Genomic DNA, 27,430 nt, shown 5'->3' with positions numbered 1-27,430 from the left:
TGAGTGTTTTTCCTAGAAAAGGTAAAAAATACATCTATACATCTACATATGGTAAAACTTTGAAATAAGTTTTCCATAAGATATAAGGTCTGTGTTTATTTTTAAAGATGTACATCCAATTGTTTCAGCACCATTTGTTAAAAAGACTATCCTTTATTTTTCTTTAAGATTTTAAGTAATCTCTACACCCAACATGGGGCTCAAACCACAACCCCAAGATCAAGAGTCACATGCTCTACCAACTGAGTCAGCCAGATGCCCCCAAAGACTATCCTTTTGCTATTAAATTGACTTTGCTCCTTTGTCAAAGCACTGTTGACTATATTTGTGTGGGCCCATTTCTGGACCTATTCTGTTTAATGGATGCATTCTTTCTATTCTTTCTCAAATACCTTGTGGTCTTGATTACTGTAGCTTTATAGGAAGTCTTGAAAATGTGTAATGTGAGCCTTACAAATTTGTTCTGGCTACTCTGGGGATTTTGCTTGTCCATATAAATTTTAGAATAACTTTGCTGATATCTACAAAGTAGCTTTCTGGAATTTTGATTGGGATTGTGTTAAATCTGTAGATCAAGTGTGGAACAGTTGACTTCTTCACAATACTGAGTATTCTAATTCATGAACCTGGATCATCTCTCCACTTATTTAGATCTTTGATTTCTTTTTTTTATTATTATTTTTAATGTTTATTTATTTTTGACAGAGAGACAGAGACAGAGTGTGAGAGGGGAGGGGCAGAGAGAGAGGGAGACACAGAATCTGAAGCAGGCTCCAGGCTCTGAGCCATCAGCACAGAACCCCACGCAGGGCGTGAATCCACAAGCTGTAAGATCGTGACTTGAGCTGAAGTCGGATGCCTAACTGACTGAGCCACCCAGGTGCCCCCAGATCTTTGATTTCTTTTATCAGTTTTATAGTTTTCTTCATATAGATCCTGTACGTATTTTCTTAGATTTTGTTATGAATCTGTCAAATTCACATTTGTTAAGTGGAGCACAAGGGTGCTGGAGAGTGAGCCATGGTTCAATAAACAACTATAAGAGAAACTGAAATAAATTATTACTCACAGGTCCTGGAGAAAGTACAAAGCACACGTTGAGGGCCTGTGTTGGAAGTCAAGCCACAGCACAGAGAGAGAGATAGGATCTGGGACACATGCCTGTATTAGGGTCTGTGGCAGAGTGCTTCATGTTTTCTGGGCTAAGGCTGGATTGGTCAATTCAAGACAAAAGAATGAAGTTTTGTTGATCCTTTGGGATTGTACAGGCAATTGTGTCCTCTGTGAACAAAGAAAATTGTATTTTTTCTTTCCAATCTGTATACCTTTTATTTATTTTCTTGTCTTTTTGAACTACTTAGGATTTCCAGTATGATGTTGAAAAGGATTGGTAAAAGAGGATATCCTTGCTTCATTCCTGATTTGAGGGAAAAAGCGTTCAGTTTCTCCCCATTAAATATGATGTTAACTGTGGGGTTTTTGTAGATGCCTTTATCAAGTTGAAGAAATTCTCCTCTTCTCCTAATTTTCTGGGAATGTTTTGTCATGAATGAATGTCAGATTTTGTCAAATACTCTTCCTGTATCATTGATAAAATCCCACGATCTTTCTTCTTTAGTCTGTTGATGTGATGGATTACATCAATTGATTTTTTCTTAAATTTATTCATTTATTTTGAGACAGAGAGAGAGAGAGAGAGAAAGAAAGAGAAAGAGAAAGCACACGCAAACAGGGGAGGGGCAGAGAAAGAGGGAGAGAATCTCAAGGAGGCTCCACACTGACAGCACAGAGCCTGACATGGGGTTCAATCTCATGAACCATGAGATCATGACCTGAGCTGAAATCAAGAATTGGACACTTAAGTGACAGAGCCACCCAGGCATCCCTACATCGATTAATTTCTGAATGTTGATCAGTTAGAATAAATCCCATTTGGTCATGGTATAATTTTTTAAATACATTGTTGGATTTGATTTGCTAAAATATTATTTGTGAGAATTTTTGCATCTATTATTCATGAGAGACATTGATCTGTAGTTTTCCTTTCTTACAATATTTTTATCTGGGATTGGTATTAAAATAATGTTGGCTTATAGAATGGGTTATTAGAGTTTTCTCATGCTTTCATTTTCTGGAGGAGATTGTGGAAATTGTTATAATTTCTTCCTGATAATTTCTTTCAACTGTTTTTTCTGTTATACAGATTAGAATATTTCCATTAATCAATTTTCAAGTTCACTTAATCTTTCCTCTATCATTTTCATTCTGATATTGAGCCCATATGGTGAACTTTTGTTACTGTAATTTTCAGTTCTAAAATTTCCATTTAGATATTTTTTGTATCTTTGATTTCTTTTCAGAGTTTCTATTTTTCCATTTGTTTCAAGTGTATTTGCCCCTTGTTCTTGGAGTTTGGCTATGATAGTTGCTTTAGAGGCTTTGTCTCTTAATTCCAACACCTGTTATTATCTCAGAATTGGTGTCATTTATTATCTCTTCCTCTGTGAGATGACATGATTTTCCTCATTCTATCTATAGTAATTTTGGATTGTATCTTGGTCATTTTAACTATTATATTTCTCTGGGTCTCGTTTAAAGCATTTTTTGTTTGTGTAGCAGGCAATCAACCCAGTAAGTTTCAGGCCACAAGCTCCTGCTTACCTTCTGTAAGCTGTGGCTTCAACCTCAGTTTAATTTTTAATCTTTGTAGTTCTCTTCAGAGCTGTTCCACGTCTGTGCCACCTAGTGGCCAGTCTGAGACCTGGGTGGTGGTCTACCCTATATTTTAGTTCTCAAAGTCTTAGTATGCTATTTAGGGTCAGATTGATGAATGCACAGCTTGGGGGGTGCTTCCAGTTCATACAAAATTTTATGGGATTGTTTTCTTATGCTCCATTTTCTCTGATCTTCCCAACACATTCCAATTCAGAGACCATTTCTCCCTTTCTTCTGGGTAGAAAGGTGAAGCATTGGCTTTTTTGTCTGCTGTTCATTTCCTGCCAACGTGTAGGGCCAAGCAGTAAAAAGATAGAAAAAAAAGCAATGGGACTCCCTATATGTTCTTGGAAACACAGATCCTGTGGTCAAAGAGGATTTTCCTCCCTTGGAATTTTAGGAACTGGCCCAGCTGTCTCTGTTGTCACTATTATTGCTGCAATGGGATTGCTGGGGGCCTTTCTGGTATTTTGTGGTACAAAATATCTCACTTTCCTATGAGATTTTCTTCTTCAAGACTTCCTGTAGCTTCTTAGGTGACAACCTTCCATATGCTTTCCATCTTCCATCTTGACATTTGTTTCTACTGTTATGGCCCCTCCCATCCTCTGTTCTTTTGATTTGTACTTTCTGTTACTGTCATTTTAACAAGACTTTAGGGAGACAGCAGAAATAAGCACATATACAGTAACTAATCTTTGTCTCTTCACTTCTCTAGTCATTCTGCTTGTTTAGTTATCCTATGTGGATCCTCCCAGTTTTATGTTGTCACACTTCCATAATAATTGTCGCAATATGTTGATTTCTGAGATGTGCCAAGTAATCTTTAAAAGCAGTCAAGATTATGGATAACTGTTATTGCCAGTTTCTACCCATACTCAGAGGGGTTTCCCTCTTGAATATTAGCAGACAAAAAATATTTCCTCTTTGGATTTCCTTCCTTGTAGGAGACTATGCCTGAAAGCAAAGAGTCAATTCCACAATAGAATGTTGTTGCAATTGTACTAATATACAATAATAGGGGGTGACTGTGTGGCTTGGTTGGTTGAATGTCTGACATCAATTCAGGTCATGTTCTCACAGTTTGAGTGTGAGTCCCCCCAACCCCTACCCCAGGCTTGCTGCTGTCAGTGCAAAGCCCACTTTAGATCTTCTGTTCCCCCCTCTTTCTCTGTCTCTCCCTAGCTCCCACCCACGCTCTCACTCTCAAAAATAAAGTTAAAAATTTTTTCTTGAAGAAAAAAAATTACAAGAATGGAAAACTCATGACTCTAGATGAAAGTAGTAATAAAAACAGCAGCTAACTTTTTTTTTTTTTTTTTTTACATAAGAGTATGTGTATTACCATCCTCATCAACAGTTTACAGGTCATTCAGGATCTATTCTGAACATTTTATACATATTAATTTATCAAATTGATGATTATTTGCACAACATTTTGAAGTAGTCCTATGAGGGGGGCACCTGGATGGTTCAGTCAGTTAAGTATCCGACTTTTGAGTTTTGGCTCAGGTCATGATCTTATGGTTTGTGAATTTGAGCCCTGAGTCACGCTCTGTACTGACAGCATGGAGCCTACTTGGGATTCTCTATTCTTCCCCTGCTCTCTCTCTCTCTCTCTCAAAAATAAACTTTAAAGAAAAAGCAGCCTCACGAGTAGTTTGTTGATGGGTAGATATTAAAAACATTTTTTTTTCATTTTATTTATTTTAGAGAGAGAGCATGAACAGGGAGGAGGGGCAGAGGAAGAGAGAGAGAATCAGTAAGCTCCATGCTGAGCAAGATCCCATGACCCTGGGATCATGACCTGAGCTGAAATCAAGTCGGATGCTTAATGGACTGAGCCAGATGGGTGGGCATTTTTCAAGCACACATAAGTTTTATATAAATTGAGAACATGCTGAGCCATGAAGCACATTCCAAAAGGATTAGAATCATATAGGGTATGACCATCATAGTAACAATTGATTCAATGAAGAATCATCAATGGATTTAAAAAAAATTTTATTTATTTTGAAAGAGCATGCAAGCACATGAGGACAGGAGGGGCAGAGAGGGAATCCCCAGCAGGCTCTGCGCTGACAATATGGGGCTGGATCCCATAAACCACGAGATCATGGCCTGAGCTGAAATCAAGAGTTGGATGCTCAACCAACTGAGCCACCCAGGTGCCCCTCATCAATGGATTTTAAACATATGATGGAGAATGGGATATCTATCTTAATCTAAAAGCACCTTCCTGCATACTACTTACTACAAAGAAAAAAATATTCTTTCCAGTGGAGAAACCTGGAAGGCACAATCTTAGGTAATTGAAGTTACCATCACTAATAAGACAGTCACATCATATACTCCCTGACATAATGCCTGGAAGAGATACAGTATTTGTTGAAAATTCATAAATGCAGATATACATATTCTGAACCTAATCATGAGGAAACATTTAACTCAAATTGATGTAATTCATCACAATAAGAAAATCTTATTTTTTAAAGATAAATTAAAAAAAAAGAATACTAAAGTAGAACAAATCAGAAAAGGAGTGTGAGATTGTTGAACAGATCGTCTCTTTTATATATCAAGGGGTTCCAAAGAAATTTACAAAAGTACTCCAGCAGAGAACAGCCAAGGGTGGAGAGCAGTGTGACAGGATCATTATGACTTATCATGCAAGGAGGATCTAGACCTCTTTCTAATACTCAAGTTCCATCCAAGCAATCAGAAACTAGGGACAGCAACTTGGGAGATGAGAAAGAGGACCAGAAAGGCAGAAGCCATGTCTTCTTTCCTCATTTGGCATCTCACCCACCCTGCAACATGCCTGAGCTAAAGGAGGGAAGTCCCCTATCCATAATGCTTACAGTTTTGATTTATATGGTGGACTCAGGGTATGGTCTGTCCATGATTTCATCCAGGGTCGTCAAATGTACTTGTTCCACCAGATTCAGTGAGATGATGGCAGACAAGAATGAATCTGTCATATCATCCCAAATTGTGATTTCTCATTACAATCCACATACTTCACCTGGACTCCACTGCAGGTGGGAGTTAGCATGCAATCTAGGTTCCACCAGGCACTAACTGAATCTTGGAGGTGGAGGAAGTGAGCATAATGGGGTGGTAGTGGCATAGGGATAGGATTCGCAGTGGCAGGAGTGACTGGTTTCCCCTTAAGCAGCTGTTGAAGTTTCTAGCTTCCAGTCCTTAGAACATTAGGTGATGAGCATAAAGTGGCAGTAACAGATTTTCTTGAACAGTACTACATTCAAGTACTGTTCAAGAAACCATGTATCTGAGCTTTTGTATTTGTGGTATATCTGGGCCTTTATCCTGTTATTTTCTGGATTGTACAGCCCTGAAGTCTAATTCCTTGGCCTTCTGAAAATTCTTCAAATTACAAAATATCCTTTATTCAATTCCTTGCTAAAACATATAGAAATGATCTTATCTGCAATTGTTTTCTAGTTCATGAATGGACTTCAATGAATAAACTGTATAAAAACACAACACAGCATATAAAAATTAGGTATTTTTCAAGTTTTAGATCTCACATATTGTCAATAAGAAAAATTACAGAAATACGTATCATTTGTTTCCTAGAAACCCATATTATGTGCCATTTGTGTGTACACCTAAGTACTGGTTTTACAGATAGTACGTGCACCAAGTTATTGCCTCTTCAGACACAGGGAGAAGAGCAGGACTGAAGGGAAAAGAGGACTTATTTATGAAATGATTTACTTCTTTTATAAAATTTTAATAAAAAACAATTAGATGTCTAGTTAGTAGGCACCAGTCACACAGGTGCTACTGTTTTTCTGAATAATTTTAGTCAAGAAAATTTAACATAAACAAGAAAGTTTGGAAAAATTAGGAGAATTCTGGAACAATACCAGAAAAGTAGATATCATACATCAAAAAGGATACCTAAATGTGGCCTGTTGCTTGTTGTGTAAAGTTTTATTGGAACACAGCCATGCCCATTTTCTTACATTCAGGATTTCTCAACTTCAGCACTGATAATTTGGACTAGATAATTCTAAAATTTTTTTCCCCAATGTTTATTTATTTATGAGAGAGAGCACAAGTGGGGAAGGAGCAGAAAGAGAGGGAGACACAGAATCTGAAGCAGGCTACAGGCTCTGAGCTGTCAGCACAGTGCCCGACACGGGGCTTGAACCCACCAACCATGAGATCATGACCTGAGCTGAAGTCAGACGCTTAACCTACTGAGCCACCCAGGCACCCCCAGATCTGTTGTAAGGGACTGTACTATGCATTACAGGATATTCAGAGCATCCCTAGCCTTTACCCACTAGATGCCAGCAGCCCTCCCCCTCAAACTGACAAACAAACATCTCTCTGGACACTGCCCAGTGTCTCCTGGGATTAAGAGTAGGACAGGTAAAAACTAACTACCCCTGGTTAAGAACCACTGGTTTATGTATGTTTTCACACTACAAAGGCAGAGTAGATTCTGTATGACCACAAAGCCTGAAATATTTACTATCTGGTCCTTCACAGAAAAAGTCTGTTGATTTCTTTTGCCATTAAAAAAGGTAAAAAATACATGCTAGACTAAGAAAACCAACTGCAAAGTATGTAACAAAACAAGGTTTCTACAAACTCCTTCAAAAACTACTCCAATTTAAAAAATGGAATACATAAAAACAAGGAATTCACAGCAACATTAGGCATGATGTTTTAGACATGATAAATGCTCAACCTCACCGACAGTTAAGAAAATGCAAATTAAACACACTTTTTTTTCTTCACTCAATTTAACAAAAGATTCATTCTTCATTGAAGTTGTTGGGAATGGGCATATATTTCTAGATTAATGGCGAATTTCAGAAAATAAGGCATTAACTACTACATTTAAAATACACTATGTTGTAAAGCAAGGAATCCAACTGGTGGGAATCCATCCACTCAACAGAAGCACCAACAGGAAATAATACATGTGTAATAAAATTGTACAATTAATTATTTGTAAAATAACAAATCTGAACTGGTGGAAGATTGGGCTGCATATTATTATGCTTTGTCTTTATGATGTAGGAGTCTAAAAGCTAAAAACTTACACTTGTAGGCACTGACTGGAAGGAAGCCCAGTCATGGTAAGTTACCAAGTGAGAAAAGGGGATTGCACTTTAATGTGTAAGCATGATCCCGTTTAAACTATGCTACACTACACACACACCATCACCACTACCAAAGCAAACTTCTTAGATGTGGGCATGCTTCTTGAGTATGGCAAAAAGCATGGAAGGCTTTTGTAATGGCAATTAAGAGAACGTGGGGTTTTTGTTTTTAAGATTTATCCATTTTTGAGAGGGCAAGCAGGGGAAAGGCAGAGAGGGAGACCGAGAATCCCAAGCAGGTACCATGCTGAAAGTCACCTGACACATGGCTCGCTCGAAACTACAAACCGTGAGATCATGACCCAAGCCGAAATCAAAAGATGCTCAGATGCTCAACTGACTGAGCCACCCAGGCGCTCCTATTTTTTTTTTTTTTTAGGTTGATTTATTTATAATCTCTACATCCAATGTGGGGCTCGAACTCATGACTGCAAGATCAAGAGTCGCATATCCTTCAGACTGAGCCAGCCAGGCACCCTGATAGTTTGTTATATAAAATTAGAATACAATTTTCAAGTGTTGAAAAAAGGAAAGTGTATACATGGGCAAAAAATGAAAGAGAATCGTCTCTTAATATGTCAAAAAATATTAGAAATTATAATGAAACCAGTACCATGATCATGCCTGGTTTTGCCTATCTTTATTAATTCAATTCCTCCTAAGGGCAGAGCTTGTCCTCTTAGAACAGTACGTACAACTTTCAAGAAGAGACTTACGGAATAATTATGCCAGTACAGATAAAATTTAGCAATAATTTCCCCTTTAAAAAATGCTTGGGCGCACCTGGCTGGCTCAGTCAGTGGAGCATGTGACTCTTGATCTTAGGGTCTGGAATTCAAGCCTACATTGGGCATAGAGCATACTCAAAAAAATAAAAAATGCTTGGATTATTATAAATTCTCCTCCAATGGGCTCACATTTAGCTATAATTGATTTACCATATAATACATGTTTACATTAAACTTATTTGAAGTATTATTTTCTAAAGTGCAAGACGTAAGTGGAATCGACTAGGGATTATTCCAAATGTGTCCACAGCCCATGAGGTCTGATTAAGTGGATAACTGCAGTGACTTCACAGCAGCTGAATATGCATATGCTCTAATAGTTTCTCAGTTACTACTTTGGGAAAAAGTTATTTTAGGGTCTAGTTTTCAACGTGTAAACACTACATTTATACATTACTTAAAAATTAACTGGACAGATCAAGTCATGAATCATATTCTGGACAAAAAAACTCCCCAACAACCCTATTTTCTTTAATAGGCTGCAAGATTTAACTTATTTTAATATTCACATACCGTAAGTACAATGGATTATTTTTTTGGGTGATTTGATTTGAATGTTACCCTTTTCCAAAAAAAATTTTTTTTAATGTTTATTTATTTTTGAGAGACAGAGTGTGATCAGGGGAGGGACAGAAAGAGACACAGAATCTGAAGCAGGTCCCAGGCTCTGAGCTGTCAGCACAGAGCCCAACTCGGGGCTTGAACTCCAAACCATGAGATCATGACCTGACCCGAAGCTGGATGCCTAACCAACTGAGCAACCCAGGCACCCCTCCAAATTTCTTAAAAGCGTTATGCTAGCCTCACAGCTGTGACTCTTTGTACCTTGAACACTTAGAAGATTTTATCTGTTAGATATTCTGATATGAGAGGAATCAGTTTATTGATTCTTTATTCAGGAAAATATCTTTCAGGATTTCAGACATGCTTTAAAAAGATGAATATAAACACATACTATAAAATGCTGAATGTAAAAAAAAAATGTCCCATGTCTAATTCAAAGTAGAATATATGTACATACATGTCTAAAAAATATTTAAGAAAATAGTGCTTTACTACAATTTCAGATATACCATAAAAAGAAGCTGAATATAAACATTTCCCCAATTTACTAAATTAAAGGTGAATAAATATGTGTATATACATACGAAAATATTTTTTTCTAGGACTCTGATATATCATAAAAAAGTGAGTATAAACTTAAAACTGATATACATGAAGTTTCTCATTTTACTCAAAGTCCAGGAACAGGGCAGTTCCACATTGTTTCATCAGCTCAACAATGTCAAGGATGCAGGTAATTCCAATCTATCCCCTGTGCCAATCTCGGCCTCTTACTCATGTGGTAGCAAAATGGCCACAGTTCCAGGTATTACACATATAGACATGCATCCTGGGTATAAGAGGACCATTTCCTCCTACTTTGTTAGGAAAGAAAATTTAACATAAAGGCTGCGTATAACTTTTGCTCAGATCTTCTATGGCCAGGACTGTTATATATATGTCCAATTATTAAGCAAACTAGGACAGCAAGAGCTAGACTTCAGATGGGCAGTCCTAGCAAAGGGAAAATGGCTAACACCAATGGGTAGGTAACCAACAGTGTCTGCCACAACTGTATTGCCTTATTTCTTTAAAATTCCATTTTTGTAGTTACATATCCTCTCATTCATGATGCTTGAGCGTTTTTTACTTTCCCATTTCAAAAGTTTTCAAGGTTTTTGGTTTGTTTTGCTTTGCACTTACTTTGTTAGACCTTTTCTACACACCAGAGATAAATATTTATTCACTCCCTCATTCCTCTGATTTCAACGTGTGTTTACAGGGGACCTATTAGAACAGGCAGTGCACCAAGTACTGACAATGAATCCTGGCCATTAATCATCTCCCATTTTCTACCCATATTGAAAGAAGTTATTTTCCTGGGTATAGCTTTGTTTCATCCTACAAATGTTAATGCGTAGTTGTCCCTCTGTCATTCATTTCTAATTGTAATTTGCCTTGATTTCCTTTCCCCTAGTGAAGCAAGAAGGCAAGGAGAATGAAAACTTCAGTTTTTAATTTTTCTCCAGAAGGAATTACCTGACATTCAATAAAAAGGTGACGTTAGATGTTCCTATATTCACTGCACACATAAGGCCTTCCTCTCATACGATCTCCATCCACAAGTATAAAAATAAAGTAATAAAAGCAGCTCTTATTTAACACACTTTCGATATGAGCCACACAGTATTCTAAGGGATATCATGTAATTATTTAATCTTCACAATGCTAACAAGATGGTGCTAATATTGCTAATTTTTAAGTGAGAAAATTTAGACCTAGTTAAGTCATTTGCCCATAAGAAATGAGTTAAAATGGTGAAGGCAAGTAAAGACTGAGCATTGGTTAAGTCCTGTCCCACTATGATTCAGTTCAGGTTATTTTTAGAGGTTAAGCTTGCAAATATTTGACAAGATTTGAGTGGGATAGAATAACCTGCTGCATTTTTAACATTACTATAGCCTTTCCCAAGCATGAATTACCAGATGAGTAACTTAAGCTAAAGCAAATTTGTCTCCTATATATATGACATTTATATTAAGAATCCTCTGATTTCCCACAGGGTAAAAATGATCCTGATGCTGAGAAATGTCTGTGGGACTGTCACTGACACATTAACTGCCTTCCAAAGCCTTCCCACTTTCCTCACATTCATGAAGTTTTATCACTTTTACATTAATTGAACACTGATGGTCCAATAAATTTTGAAACATAAATAGAACCCTCCCAACCACTAACATTTATCAAATAGCAGTAACATGTCAAATAAATTCTGGCCCTCAAAAAAAGGCCTTGTATCCACAGTATTAACTCTGATATTAAGTTATCCTCAAATGCTTTCCCACATCCCTTAAAATCAGGCGGTAGGTTTGTGTTTAACTAGTAGGACTTTGCAGATATCAATAAAATTTTGAGCCTTCCCACATGTCTTCATTCACTCCTCTGTCCTGTATGAATTCTTTGATGTTTACTAAGGTGTGAGCCACGAATAAAGGCCTTCCCACATTGCTTACATTTGTAAGGTTTCTCACCAGTATGAATTTTCTGGTGTCGATTAAGTTCTGAGCCACGACCAAAGGCCTTCCCGCATTCCTTACACTTATAGGGCTTTTCACCACTATGACTTCTCTCGTGATGAGTAAGTTCTGACTTTCGAATAAAAGCCTTCCCACATTCCTTACATTTATGGGGTCTCTCACCCGTGTGAACTTTCTGATGTCGAATAAGTTCTGTGCTACAAGTAAAGGCCATTTTACATTCCTTACATTTATAAGGTTTCTCACCAGTGTGAGCTCTTTGATGTCGAGTAAGTTCTGAGCCACGACGAAAGGCTTTCCCACACTGCTTACATTTATACGGTTTCTCACCAGTATGAACACTCTGATGTCGAAGAAGATGTGAATCAGAGATAAAAGCTTTCCCACATTCCTTACATTTATGAGGTTTCTCACCAGTATGAATTCTTTGATGTAGACTCAGTTGTGAGGCACAACTATATACCTTCCCACATTCCTTACATTCATAGCGTCTTTCACCAGTATGAGTTATCTGATGAAGACTAAGTTGCGTGTCATAACGAAAAGCTTTCCCACATTCCTTACATTTGTGGGGTTTCTCACCAGTATGGATTCTCTGATGTCGAAGGAGGTGTGAGGGTCGGGTAAAGGCTTTCCCACATTCTTTACATTCATAGTATTTCTCATCTGTATGAATTCTCTGATGTAAATTAAGTTGTGAAGTAGATGGAAAGGCCTTCCTACACTCCTTACATTTATAGGGTTTCTCACCTATGTGGATCTTTTGATGTTTACGAAGTTGTGAGCCAGAATGAAAGGCTTTCCCACATTCTTTACATTTATGAGATTTCTCACCAGTATTAATTCTCTGAGGTTTAGTAACTTCAGAGCCATGGATGTAGGCACATTTCTTACTTTCTTTACTTTTTTTGCTTTCATGAATTCTCTGATGCTTCATTAAGTCTGACCTACTATTAAAGGCTTTTCCACATTCTCCACATTTAGAGTCTTTTTCCTTATTAGGACTTCTTTCATGTTGACTATGGTGTGACTGGCACCTGACAGCTTCCTTACATCCCTTGCATTCATTGGTTTTTGCTCTAGTATAAATTGTCTGTAGTACTCCATGAACTGTGCACTGAACAGAAACAGACTCTTCTCCAGAGGTTATTATGGCTTGTCTGAAATGTCCCTCCTGTTGTTTCTCCAAGTGGCATTTCATTTCTCTGTCATCTCTGACCCTAGTGCACTCAAGGTGAGAGCTTTCAAGTCTTTTTATCTTCAGGTGCAATGATTTAATTTCATAACTGTCTGTCTTTGGAAATAAATTATTGGTTTCTCCTCTGGACTCCCAATCTGTAAGATAACAAGAAAGAAAATAGGATGTATTTTCATGTGGCAGGAGACATGAAAGTTCTAAGGTAGAAATGACAAACTAAAAATAGTGAATAATTTAAATAGTGAAACACAGCAGTGAAACTAAAAAAACAAAACAAAACAAAACAAAACACCCCAGATTGGGGGGAGGGGATGAGAATAGAGAAAATGAGGGGAATTTATGAAGAAGTAGTTCTTCACCCCTGGCAAAAATCAGAATTAGCAAAGGAACATTACAAATATGACATTCAGGAATTGCCTAAGACCAACTAAATGAGAAATCTAAAGGCGTAGGACATCGTATCTAACAGCAAGTCCTCTCATCTCTAGCTTCAAAATATATCCAGGTTTTGACTCCTTCTATCAGCATCTCTACCACCTTGTCCAAACCCATCTTCTCACCAAAGCTAATACACTTCTCTAAGTGTAGGTCTCCCTACTTCCACTGTTGCTGTCCTATATCCCATACAGTAGCCAAAGTGTTCTTGTTAAGTAAGTTAGATCAGGCCTTTCTTCTGCCTAAAATTCTCCACTGGATTTCCCTGTTGAGCAGAGCAAAAGTCAAAGTTCTTATGAGGTCTACAAAACCTTCCCTGAACCTGTCTTGCATTACCTCTGTCTGACCTCATTGCTGATCTCCTCTCTTTAGCACACTTTGCTCCACTCCCTGACCAACGGGATGGTCTTCAAACCTGTGAAGCACACCCCTCCTTCAGAATCTCTGTCTGCAAATATTTTCCCTAAGATATTAATACGGCTTGTTCAATTACTCCATTTTGACCTCTACTCAAACTTGAGACCACTCTTTACAAATCAGGTCCCTCATCACTCTACTTATTTTTTGCAATGTACTTATCATCACATGCCATTTTATCTATTTCTCCAACATTATCATGAGAACTTTCAAATATAAAGAAAAATTAAAAGAATTGGGACAGTGAACTCCCATATCCCCAAAACTTAGATTCTACAATAAATATCTGGCTCTACTTGCCTTATCACATATCCTTCTATCTCTCCATCCATCCACCTTGCAGACATCAGTATATATACCTCTAAACTCCACAGATATTATACTTTGTTTACTTCTGTACTGTCTGTCTGCCCTTCACTGTATCTGCACAGAGTAAATACTCTTTGATGAATGAAAGACCACTGGCATTTTTATTAATCTCTCAGTGATTCAGAGGCAACTCAAAGTGTGTTTGTATACAGTACAGTTTAAATACAGTACATCCCATCTGTGCTTACAATAAAATACAAAATTCCTTACCAGACCTGCAAAACTCTGCATTATCTGGACCCTACTTCCCTATTCACTGTCATTTTAAGATGCTCTCCCGTTCACTCACCAGTACCTACTCTACTGGCCTCCACTGGACCCCTATATCATACCAATTACATTCTCATCTTAGACTTTTAGGAAATGCTCATCTCCAATGAATGCTCTGCTCCAGATTTCCTTCATGGCCAGTTTCTTTCATTGTAAATATCTTTATTTTCTGTCAAGTACCCTGTTCTTTGCCTTCATAATCTTTTCCTCAATTCTGGAATTACACATTTGTTCATCAGTTTATCTACCGGGATAATTTCTCCCAAGGTGGCCTAGAACCAACATAATACATATTTCACTCACCATTATATAATCAATCCCTAGCACATAGTTCAATTAATGTTAACTAAATACTAAAGGATACTCCAGTGGAAATAAAGGGAAACATACTGCAGATAATGACATTAGAAGAGTGAGAATGAGAGTAATCACTTCATGTTTTATTTTATTTTTTTAAATTTTTTTTTCAACGTTTATTTATTTTTGGGACAGAGAGAGACAGAGCATGAACGGGGGAGGGGCAGAGAGAGAGGGAGACACAGAATCGGAAACAGGCTCCAGGCTCCAAGCCATCAGCCCAGAGCCTGACGCGGGGCTCGAACTCCCGGACCGCGAGATCGTGACCTGGCTGAAGTCGGACGCTTAACCGACTGCGCCACCCAGGCGCCCCACTTCATATTTTATTTAACAGATGCGGGGAATGTCTTCTGGCCTCTGCTCCTTCCCAGCTTCACTGCCTTCTCTACAGCACTTCCCAAGTACATGGCGGTAAGGCACAAACAAGCCAGCATCATTAGTGTATCTGTACATGTCTTATACCAGTCCCCTACAAGACTGATAGCTTTACACAACAATGAAAATCTTTCATGTAATTCTGAAAAAATTCTAATGGAAACTGAGGATACTATGGCAACCATTTATATGAAGTCGTAATGTGTTGTGACAACACAGAGTCAGACTGCCTGGTTGTGAATTCTAGTCCCACAATTTGCTAGTTGTATGACACTGGACCATTACTTAGCTACTCGGAAACCAAGGAGGCTGAGACAAAGGGAGATGCTCGGGTAAGTTGTCAGAGCTGTGTACAGGCATCCTGTTGCTTGGGATAGTCCCTTTGCTCTTGCTAAGGTCCAGGGTAGTTGGACCAGCCAAAAGCAAGTTGCAGAAAAGACAAACAGTTGGGAAATCTAGAGAGATAAACCTAGAACAACTGGTAAGAAAAAACTGTTCTGTGATTAATGTATGGTCTATATCTGCAATCGAATGAAAATACCACTTACACTGGGGAATGCTATAAGGCTGTCCTTCAGAGAAGGGCACTAAAACTAAGGTCTATATAGACTGGTAAAATAATGTTGGCATTTTATGCTGTATGGAAAGTTCCAGACATCAGGTGTCAGAAGATGCTGTTATTTTAAATATTTTATAAAAACAATCTGGTAGAAAGGGAAAACTGTAAAAAGCATGGGTTGGAATAAAAAATTTGGACCTTAAAGGAACATTCAAATCAAAAAGTAATATCCATCAAGGATGCTCCCATTGTTCCTACCCTGCACAATCACTCCTCATGCTACAGAATCATTCCCCTACATTGATCTTTAATCTCTCCATTTTCCCTACTCCATGGTCTCATTCTAGCACAATGCAAAATCATCTTGACTTCCCAACAGCCTCCTAGCAAGTTTTATCATTTTTACTCACAAACCCTCTGATCCAATCCCTAAAGGACATCCAATCCAATCATGTCCCTATCTTGTTTACAACCTCCAATGGCTGCCAAGTGTCCTCAAGGAAAAAACTCTAAACTCCTAGACTTGGTGAGAAAGCCCTGCATGACGTAGACCTCCATTCAGGTCTTCCAGGACACCCACCCAAGGCTTTCTCTCCTTGGTGCCTTCAATGAAGAGATTCCTCTACCTGGTATAGCATTCCCACCACACCTCCTGGATCCTACTACTCATCCTTCCAGCTTCATATCATGTGTCACAATCTGAAAAGTCTTACCAGTCTGATAATATTGCCCCAAATCTTCTCTCACAGCAGTGCCTTACCTATAACCATCTCCCCTAAAAAGACATTCATTTCTCTGGCCATTGCACAGGCCAAGTTTCTGAAAAAGAAAACTTATAGCGTTATCAGTGATTACGAATTTAAATCAGCCCTTAAGTCCTCTGCAGGCTCCTGGTAAGACTGGCTCTTCCTTGTCTGAACACTGCCCATTAATTCAAGGTTTATGATTCAAGGAAATGCCCAGAAAGAGCCCCAAGTGTTAAACTATAATCACATTTGGCCCCTCTCTACCAAACACACTATTTCCAGAAGGGGCCTATTAATAAGACAATCCCTTATTTTGCCCTACAAGGTCATTCTCATGCCCTGTGAGAATAATTCCAGCAGGCCTAGCATCCTTCCTAACCCTAGCTACTTTCTAGGTTATTCATTGTTATCTTTTAGTTCCTTCCATTGTTTTCTAGAATCCTTTTTATACAACCGAAATAGCACTGACTCTAAAAGTTAGGTACCATGCTTTTTTCACCTAAACATTATAGCATTGCTTCAAAAATGTTTTATAAAAAATATTTAGGGGTGCCTGGGTGGCTCAGTTGATTGAGCATCTGACTTCAGCCTAGGTCATGATCTCTTTGTTCCTGAGTTCGAGCCCCATGTTGGGTTCTGTGCTGACAGCTCAGAGCCTGGAGCCTATTTCAGATTCTGTGTCTCCCTCTCTCTCTCTGCCCCTCCCCTGCTCATGCTCTGTCTCTCTCTCTCTCTCTCAAAAATAAATAAACATTAAAAAATGTTTTTAAAAATATTTAAAATGCTGAGGTTTCTGTATCCCAATTGTGGTAGTGGTTATATAAATATACACATCATAAAATCACAGTAACCTAAAAGAATAATAAAAATTAAAATTAAAAAATGAGTGTATGTGAACATCAGTGAATTCTGAATTAGGTCTATCTATAGTTTTGTTACTACTATTGTGCCAACATCAATTTCCTGGTTTTGACAGTGTACTAAGATTAGGTAAGATGTTATCATTAGGGAAAGCTGGGTGAAGGGTACAAGGGAACTCTCTGTAGTATTTTTGTAATTCCTTCTGAGTCTTAAATTATTTTGAAATAAAAAGCTAAAAAGAAATGGTAACAGTTATAAGTATGTATGTCTAATAACAGAGGCCCAAAATACATGAAGCAAAAACAGAACTGAAGAAAAAAACAGACAATTCAACAAATTGAGGACTTCAGTGCTCTACTTTCAATAATGGATAGCTCAACTAGCCAGAAGATCAACAAGGAAACAGAAAACACACTTTTAAATAACCAAAGGGTCAAAGAAGAAATCACAAGAGAAATTAGAAAATACTTTCAAGTTGGGTGAAAGGAAAACTTAATATACCAAATCTTATGGGATACAGTTAAAACAGATCCTAAAGGGAAATTTGCAGCTTATATGCCTATATTAAAAAACAAAAAACAAGAAATATCTCAAATCAGATTTTGGAACTAGACAGAGTCAAGTAAACCCAAAGATACCAGAAGGAAGATAATAATGATTAGAGTGGAAATGAACAAAACAAAAGAAGGAAAATAGGGAAATCAACGTAACTTTAAGCTGGTTCTTTGAAAAAGATCAACAAAACTGGCAAACTTTTAGCTAGAAAAAAAGAAAGACTAATACTGATATCAGGAATAAAAGAGGGATATCACAACCAACCTTACAGAAATAAAGGGTGAGGGCTGGGTGTGGGGATTGATTGCTTATGGGTATGGGGTTTCATTTTGGGGTGATGAAAGGTTCTAAAATTAGACTGTTGTCACAGGTGCAAACTCTGAATATACTAAAAAACCACTGAACAGTACACTTTAATCAGAGGCAAATATGAGGAAGGGTAGCAACAGTGATAACTGGAGTGAAAATTTGAGGCTTTGTGCTGAAACATCCTTCCTTCTCCAGATCTCAGGCCTTTTCAGTGAGCTTTCCTACTAATAACTCAGATGTGATGCCTTCTCATAGGCTTCCTAGGTGACCACCTGCCACAGTCTTCCCAATAGGAGTCACTATTACTCACCTGGGCACCATTCTTCTGTTTCCTTACTCTTAACCAACCAGGGCTCCTTCCCCTGCTCCAATAAGGAGATCACATTTGGCTTAGAATCAGAAAGTCCTGCTCAAAAAAAAAAAGGCCGGGGGGGGGGGGGGACGACAAAGTTATGTTAGGCGTGTACTGGAATTAAAATCAGTACATGATTTTCAAGGAAGAGTAAATAGGTTAAGAATCAACAAAAGGGGTATAAGTCACAGGTACAAAAAAGATAAAAGTTGTCCAACGGAGCAGCCAATTTCTAACTTCATATGGGATAATCCTTTCCTTGTGAAGCAAGAATCATCAATTCAGCCAGGCAATGTGAAAAGCACTCATGAGAAATTCTTAAGAGAACATAAAATTCCAGAAGTCCAATTCTGAATTTTAGGGGGCTGAAAAACTTACCCAGTGAGATCAGGTTGTTATAATTCTCCAACATTACATCTCGGTACAAACCCTTCTGAGAAGGGTGCAAGCATTCCCACTCCTTTTGAGAGAAGTAAATGGCCACATCTTTAAACTTGAAGCCCTGAAACCACAGATAAATACACTATTTGTGAAAATAATGGACAAAATCTTTACAATGGAATTAAAAAAATGGAAAAAGAAATTTAGTAAGGTGACAACATTAGTAAGGTAACAGGCTGTGCTGGGCCCTTTAATACAGGTGGTTCAGTGTGGAAACAAGAGTGATCAGAGCATACACCATTCTTGGTGCACACATCATGCTTGACCATGACTGTAACTACATAAGTAACCTCTTGACACTATCTCCTTCCATTAACTCCCCAGGTTTGGGAATAACCAAAGTTCATACGACTGGTGTTTCCCAATTAAACTATATACACATACAAATACACGGCACACTGTGTTCACCACATGACACTTGTGACTATCTCCTTCCCCAGTATTCTCCTTCTCCCAATAAAGAAATACTTTTTAAAAGTCTGAATCAGGGGCGCCTGGGTGGCGCAGTCGGTTGGGCGTCCGACTTCAGCCGGGTCACGATCTCGCGGTCCGTGAGTTCGAGCCCCGCGTCAGGCTCTGGGCTGATGGCTCGGAGCCTGGAGCCTGTTTCCGATTCTGTGTCTCCCTCTCTCTCTGCCCCTCCCCCGTTCATGCTCTGTCTCTCTCTGTCCCAAAAATAAATAAACGTTGAAAAAAAAAATTTAAAAGTCTGAATCATTCAAAAATATTTTATAAAATTTCTATTTCCTGGAGCACCTGGTTAAGCACTCAATTTAGGTCAGTTAAGTGTCCGACTCTTGATTTTGGCTCAGGTCATGATCTCATGATTCGTGAGTTCCAGTCCCACGTGGGGCTCTGCACTGACAGCGTGAAGCCTGCTTGGGATTCTTTCTCTCCCTCTTTCTCTGACCCTCCCCTGCGCTCTCTCAAAATAAATAAAATTTTAAAAATGTATATTTCTGAAAGTAGGATTTGAATATAACTTGGTGATTTAATAATTTCTTAAAAACTCACGTTCATAAAAATGCCAGAATATTAAAACCTAATCACTTTTCCATGTCACGAAAAATTCTAAAATAGACATCATTTTTACTGGCTATATGACAACCCATCTTATACATTCAATGTTCTCACTTTGGGGCACTAGGCTGCGTAAGTTCTCTAAAGTTCTTTTGCAGTATGAGTCTTTACTTCTCAACAATTTATACATCTGGTTGTACTGTTCCTATACTTTCCTTGTTCCTGATCTGCCAGAACTAATGGAGGAAGATCCAGACTCAGAATGAAACAACCCAAGATGAGCATACGCTACGTAAGTTCAAAATGGACTGACTTATTGGTGTCTACATGGCACAGACTTCTTGGAATATCACGTAACTCCATACACTCAATCTATCATATCTCTATCATAACCCCAGTCTTAAAATTAAATCTCAGAGAGTTAGATTTGGGAAAATACTGTAACAAATCAACATCAATTACTTCTTGTCTAATTAGAAAATCGAGTTTGCAACATGGGTTCCTACTTAACCACTTCATGAAAAGCCCACTTTAACAAGGAAGGTATAATATTTTCAGCAAGGATTTCTACTCCATCAGTATTCCTGGTGAAAGGATATGCACATAAGGAATGCTAAGTGGTTTGCGGAATGAATATTGAAACACCTGTAAAACAGAGGAACACTTATGGGACAGCAGCCTTTGGTAGCATCACTCACTGGAATGGATAACAAGTAAGTTCTTTGGAGGGGCTCAGGAAAGCACTAAGTTTCAGGAAAAAGAAATCCACTGCTCAAATCTTTTAAAATGAAAATGCATTCAGTGAAGGAGGGGAGAAACAGCAATTCACATAAATAATAGCTTTAGGATTGTAAAAACAGATCATTTGTTTCTCAGGTTGACCCTACAGAAATGCATAACTTAAGAAGGCAACGGAGGAAGAAGCAAAAGAGGTCTTGAGTCACAGGACTGACTTCAGAGTCCTCAAAGACAGAGAATAAATTTTCCTCCCCTCTCCTGTTCTAATCTTCCTGCTAGTGACAGCTCTTCTCTCTTTCTCTCTCTCTCTCACACACACATACAAAGTCTGCCTTTCTTGATTTGAGGAAGAATAACAAAACCTTGCCTTCCAGAACCCCAGAGAATCAAACTGTACATAATGTGTTTAGAGGAAACAGCTTTCCCAGCAGATATGAACTCAGAAGGGCCTGTTCTGACATGCCCCAGGCAGATCTTTGTTCTACAACCTGGAAGACACTGAGCTCCTCAATCATGGGTGCATCCTAAAGACAGGATGGAGCCCCCAGGCCCAGGAGCACTGAATACTTGGACAGTCCCAACCCTGGATAACAGTTTCTGCAACAGAAATCTCCAGCCTCTCCCTGACCTAACAGGCTCAGTGTATTAGGTACCTCTTTAGCTTTTTCCCACATCCCAGAGCTAGGGCTCTTAGAACCCCAACTGAAACTTCTTTTCACAAAGACCTTGCCCAGAATCACCAATACTGAGTCAGACAACCCACCAGGATCAGCAGGTCCTTAGTAGTCTTGGCAGAGCTCAACCACCTGGATGCAAGTTGCAATGGCTTTACAAGAAACCACAATTCTCAGAATCTTTGTGGCCAACACATTCTGGTTCCCAACCAAGATCACCATGGCGTTCCTGCCTGACATTACCCTTTCTCACTGCTACCCGTAGCCTTATTGCTGATAGTGTTCACGTCATCTCAAGTACAATTACTGCATATTAAGCACTTTAAGTTTATGGTGCTTGTATGTATGAATCCTTACGAGAGGCCCACAAATCCTAATTCAAAGGAAACTTTAGCTCAGAGAAGTAAAGTCATTTACTCAAACTTGCAGTTAGTGGTAGCATTGCTGGCTTTTGAATCTAGATTTAGATTTCTCCAACTCTGAAACTGATGGTCTTCCACTTCTGACTGTTACAGATGCAGCCAGGGATTTCTGAAGATCCTTTAAAAAAAATCCTGAACTGGGCTCTCCACTTTGGGGAGCAGAAAATGCTTAGTCTGCTCTGTTTGTCACTACAAAGCACAACACTCTGTGAAGGGAAATCAGAGGTAGAAGGGAAAGGGAGGAAAGCAGCAGTTCTATAAACAAGACTCCATTATCCAAAAATGTCAAAATCCCCCTTGACTCCGGCTCAGTGGGGGCACTTGGGGACATGATGATTTAGACCCAGCACCTGCCTTTAAAAAGCTCAGAATCAGGGAGGAAAAACAGAAAAAAGGAGACAATCACAGGACATCAAGCTCTGTGGAAGACTGGTTATCATGATCAAATTACCAAGTGAAAAATAATGTTCTGAATATTGAAAACATTTTGGGATGCAGTGATGATCTGGTAAAGAAGGAAAGTAATCTTCAGAAGCTAAAATCAAGTCAAACTGGGAACCAAGAGGAGTGTGCTGAGCCACTGACACTTATTTTACCAGAGAACCTCTGCTGAGCCCAGATGACCATGAGCTTTGACACTCAAAGAATGGGGGGAGAGGAGACCAAGCCTATAGCTGGTCAAGATGGAAGTCGAAAAGGTTCTGCACTGCAAAGTCCTGGGAACTCTAGGACCATGCCCTCAAAATAAGAAAAAGTAGAAGCAACACTCCCATTCTTGAGTACTGCAAAGAAAATGGCCTGACTTGGATCCTGACATAGAAAAGAAAGGAAAAGAAAGAAAAGAAAAGAAAAGAAAAGAAAAGAAAAGAAAAGCAAAGAAAAGAAAAGAAGAGAAGAGAAAAGAAAAGAAAAAACATTTTCCCGAGGAACTATAACCACAAGTCAGCCTTCCCACAGCTGTGTGGCTCACATGTACATTACTAAGGTGACTCTATAAAACATGCCATCTATAAACCTACTTTAAGGTGGCTTTGGTTTGGCAGTGCTCTTGGCAGAAGCAAACACAGACCTGGCCTAGAGAACAATCTTCAACCAGGCCTTCAGAATCCCTAAGTAGAATTCCAAGGAAAATGACCCAAATGTCAAAAATAATAAAACAGCATAACACTGTGAATACACTAAGTACCACTAAACTGTATACTATAAAATGGATAATTGTATGTTATGTGAATTTCACCTAAATACAAAACTAAATAAAAAGAAAACATGCAAAGAAGGCTATTTCCAGGATCAGAGAGTCAGGAAAATCAGTCATGCAATTGTTGTAAATTTCCATTACAAACTTTCTGTAATAAAAATGTTAGGGGGAAAATATCACACCTGCAAAGATTCATATATTACATAGATAATGACAGGTATATTACAGAAAGGAGGTAAGATAGTGAGAAGCAAAACCACAAAATGACAGGTAAATTTAAAAGGAAAAAGTACTTCTGGAACAAAAAAAACCCCTAATATTTAAAATTAAGTCATATTATGGCTAGAATAAATATCTCTGAAAAGAAAATTACTGGACTAAAAGATATGAAAAGAGATTGTGCAGAATGCTATCAAGAAAGACAACGTAGGAAAGTATAAGATATGCCAAGAAGATAAGTGAGAGGTTTAATAGGTATCTAACCAGAGTTGTAGAAGGAAAAAGTAGAAAGTACTGAGAAAAGGCAGTAATTGAAGACCTAAAGGGGGCACCTGGGTGGCTTAGTTGGTAGAGAATGCAACCCTTGATCTCGGGGTTGTAAATTCAAGCCTCACATTGGGCATAGAGCTTACTTAAAACAACAACAACAACAAATTTCTTAAGGCTAAGAAATTTTCAAAACTGGCAAATGCAAGCATTATTCAGAAGCCCAAAGAGTCTCAAGGAGAATAAAAAGAAACCCCAGACAATTATATCAAAACTGCAGAGCATTAAAAACAAAGAGAATATGTGAGAAACAATTTGAGATAAAAGATTATCTACCAAGAACAGCAGTCTTATTACCAAATGATTATTCAATAGCAACAATATAAACCAGAAGACAGCAGACTATCTCACCTGAAAGAAAAATTATCTTTCACAATGGGAGCAAATCAAAACATTTTCAAAAAACCAAAAACCAAACCCTCCAGAAATTCATTAAAATATGTACCTCCATCTGAAGGAAAGTGATTCCAAAGTAGAAGTTTTAAGACATAAAAACAGTGAACAAACAAAGTGTCAAACATGTGGACAACCTAAACTAACATTCAAATATAGAAAATAAGAAAAACGTTGTAGGGGTTAAACAAAGGGTAGGGGCACCTGGGTGGTTCAGTCGGTTGAGCATTTGACTCTTGATTTCGGCTCAGGTCATGATCCCAGCATCATGGGATCAAGCCCTATGTCTGGCTCCACACTGAGCTGCTTAGGATTCTTTCTCTCTCCCTCTCCCTCCCTCTACCCTTCTCCCTTGCATGCTTGCTCACTCAAAAAAATAAAAAATTTAAAAAAGGGGGGATAGAATTAAAACATTTGACAATATAAAAAATTTAATCAGTTGGAAGAGCTTAGTTCCTTATACTATTCAGCATCTTTATGTCAGATGCTTAACCAACTAAGCCACCCAAGCACCCCAATATGTTAAAATTTCTATGGTAATCACTAAAGAAAACTAGGAGCGCCTGGGTGACTCAGTAGGTTAAGATCCCGACTTCAGCTCAGGTCATGATCTCACAGCTCGTGGGTTGCAGCCCTGTGTCGGGCTCTGTGCTGACAGCTCAGAGCCTGGAGCCTGCTTTGGATTCTGTGTCTCCCTCTCTCTCTGCCCCTTCCCTGCTTGTTCTATGTCTCTCTCAAATAAATGAACATTAAAAAAATTTTTTTTAATAAAAAAATAAAAAAGAAATTAAAAAATAATAAATTTTAACATATCTTAACTTACCAGTGTCTAAAGAACATCTTGTGGTACCTGACTGGCTTAGTTGGTAGAGCTTGTTGACTCTTGATCTCAGGGCCCTGAGTTCAAGACCCATGTTGGGTGTGGGCCTACTTAAAATTAAAAAAATAAGGGGTGTCTGGGTGGCTCAGTTGCATAAGTGTCCAATTCTTAATCTGCAGCTCAGGCCATGATCTCACAGTTTGTGAGATTGAGCCCTGCTTGGGATTCTCTCTCTGCCTCTTTCTCTGCCCCTCACCCACATACTCATGCTCGTTCTCTCTCTAAATAAAAAACTTTAGGGAAAAAGTTAAAAAAAAACAACAACTAAAGAACATCTTTATGTCAGATGATTTCCTAAGTCACCCAGGCACCCCAATATGTGCCCAAAATTTCTAAGTTAACCACTAAACAAAACTAGGGGCATTTGGGTGGCTCAGTCAGCTAAGCTTCCAACTTCAGCTCAGGTCATGATCTCATAGCTCGTGGGTTCCAGCCCTGTGTTGGGCTCTGTGCTGTCAGCTCAAAGCCTGGAGCCTGCTTTGGATTCTGTATCTCCCTCTCTCTCTCTGGCCCTCCGCCACTCACACTGTTTCTCTCTCTCTCTCCCTCAAAACAAAAACATTAAAAAAAGTTAAACAGCAATCTTCCCCAAACTGATCAGAGTCAATGCAGTACAAATTGATATCCCAACTGGAATTTTTTTTTTAGGTTTATTTATTTATTTTGAGTGAGAGGGGTGGGGCAGAGAGAGAAGGAGAGAGAGAATCCCAAACAGGCTCTGTACTGGCAGTACGGAGCCCAATGCAGGGCTCGAACTCATGAACTGCGAGATCATGACCTGAGCCAAAACCAAGAGTCGGACACTTAACCGAGTTATCAAGGTACCCCTATCACAACTGGATTTCTATAAAACTTAACCAGCCAATTCTAAAATTTATATGAAGAAGCCAAAGGCCAAAAAATTGCTTAGACTCCCAGCAAACAAAACTATTGTAGAGGAACATGACTTAACAAATATCAAACATTACTATAAAGCTGTCTTAATTAAGACAATGTGGTTTTGGTGCAGAGAAAGAAAACACTAGGGAAAGACAAACAGAGCAGTGGGCCAGAAAGGACAGAACAGCCAATTCATATACATGGAAACTCAATTTTGACAGAACTGCCAATGAAGTACAGAGGGGAAAGGATGACTATAGTAAATTTGACCTCCAGGGGCACCCGAGTGGTTCAGTCAGTTAAGCAGCATGTGACCCTTGATTTTGGCTCAGGTCATGATCTCTTCATGATCAGTGGTTAGATGGAGTCCCCTATCAGGTCATGATCTCTTCATGATCAGTGGTTAGATGGAGTCCCCTATCAGCTCTACACTCCCCTTCTCTCTGCCTTTCCCCCACTTGTGCATGAGTTCTCTCTTAAATAAATAAATAAATAAATAAATAAATAAATAAATAAATAAATAAATAAAATTAAAAAAGAAAGAAAGAAATCTGGCCTCCAAAGAGAGGTGTTGCCTTTGGCTCATGGGATGTAACTTCTAAACACTTGGAATTTCCCAAGTGACAAGGGTGTCTTTGTTATTTATGGTGGGCCCCTTAGACCACAGTGTAAGATTATGCTGATGAGATGGCTCAGGGTGAGGCTGGCCATGCCTTAAAGACCAACCATGTATTCAGAGCTTGAGCCATGTGGTATCAGCTCAATCTCTAGGCAAATAAAAACTCTGGATACTGAAGCTTGGGTGAACTTTCCTCGTTGGCCATACTCTGCATATTGCCACATACTGATACTGGGAAGGTAAACTTCAAGTCTGGAACCCTCCCAGATTCTACCCTACTCATCTTATCCCTTGGGCTGATTTTAACATATTCTTTCCCTGTAATAAATGTGCCTATGAATATGGTAACTTTCAGGGAGTTCTAGGAATCTTTCTAGTGAATTATTGAACCTGAGGATGGTTGTGAGAAACCCTGAATTTACAGCCAGCTGGTCTGAAATGAGGGTGGTCCTAGGGACTCTCAACCTTACAGCTAAGGTCTGAAGTGAGGGCAACCTTGTAGGGCCTGTTCCCTGAGACTGTGCAGTTTGCCTAATCCTCTGGGATGGCCTTTCAAATAAATGATGTTGGGATGTTAGTTATCCAAATGGAAAAAGTGAAACTGAACCCCTACCATATACCATATCCTAAAATCAATCCCAATTGAATTAAAGACTGAAACACAAAAGGCAAAACAATATCATTCATAGAAAACATGGGAGAGTACCTTTACTCACAGAGGAAAAGAGATTTATTTTTTTTTTAATTTTTTAATGTTTATTTTTGAAAGAGAGACAAGAGAGCAAGTGGCAGAGGGACAGAGAGAGAGGGAGACACAGAATCTGAAACTGGCTCCAGGCTCTGAGATGTCAACACAGAGCCCTATGTGGGGCTCAAACTCATGAACCGTGAGATCATGACCTTAGCTGAAGTCGGATGCTTAACCAACTGAGCCACCCAGGCGCCCCAAGGAAAAGAGATTTCGTAAACAAGACATAAATAAGTTAGTAAACGAAAGGAAAACAGTGTTAAATATGATGGCATTACAATTGAGAATTTCTACTGCCACTTAATGTTAGAAGCCACATATTGAAAGTATGTATAGCACACA

At 38.7% G+C, this 27,430-nt stretch overlaps 1 protein-coding gene across 1 annotated transcript in view; it reads right to left on the bottom strand.

The window, feature by feature from the left end:
• The window catches only part of LOC124511173 (zinc finger protein 568), a 389,983-nt gene that overhangs the window by 299,411 nt on the left and 63,142 nt on the right, over positions 1-27,430 (bottom strand). Inside the window, exon 8 of the mRNA XM_047078140.1 lies at positions 11,629-12,477. Within this exon, the coding sequence (XP_046934096.1) occupies positions 11,629-12,477 (849 nt within the window). The remainder of the gene's footprint in view (positions 1-11,628; positions 12,478-27,430) is intronic.

The sequence above is a fragment of the Lynx rufus genome, unplaced genomic scaffold, assembly GCF_022079265.1.
Source record: "Lynx rufus isolate CCGP_SWC_20201006 ecotype Redwood Valley unplaced genomic scaffold, mLynRuf1.p SCAF_16, whole genome shotgun sequence".
Classification (NCBI taxonomy): Eukaryota; Metazoa; Chordata; class Mammalia; order Carnivora; family Felidae; genus Lynx; species Lynx rufus.
This window is presented reverse-complemented; position numbering and strand designations above follow the sequence as displayed.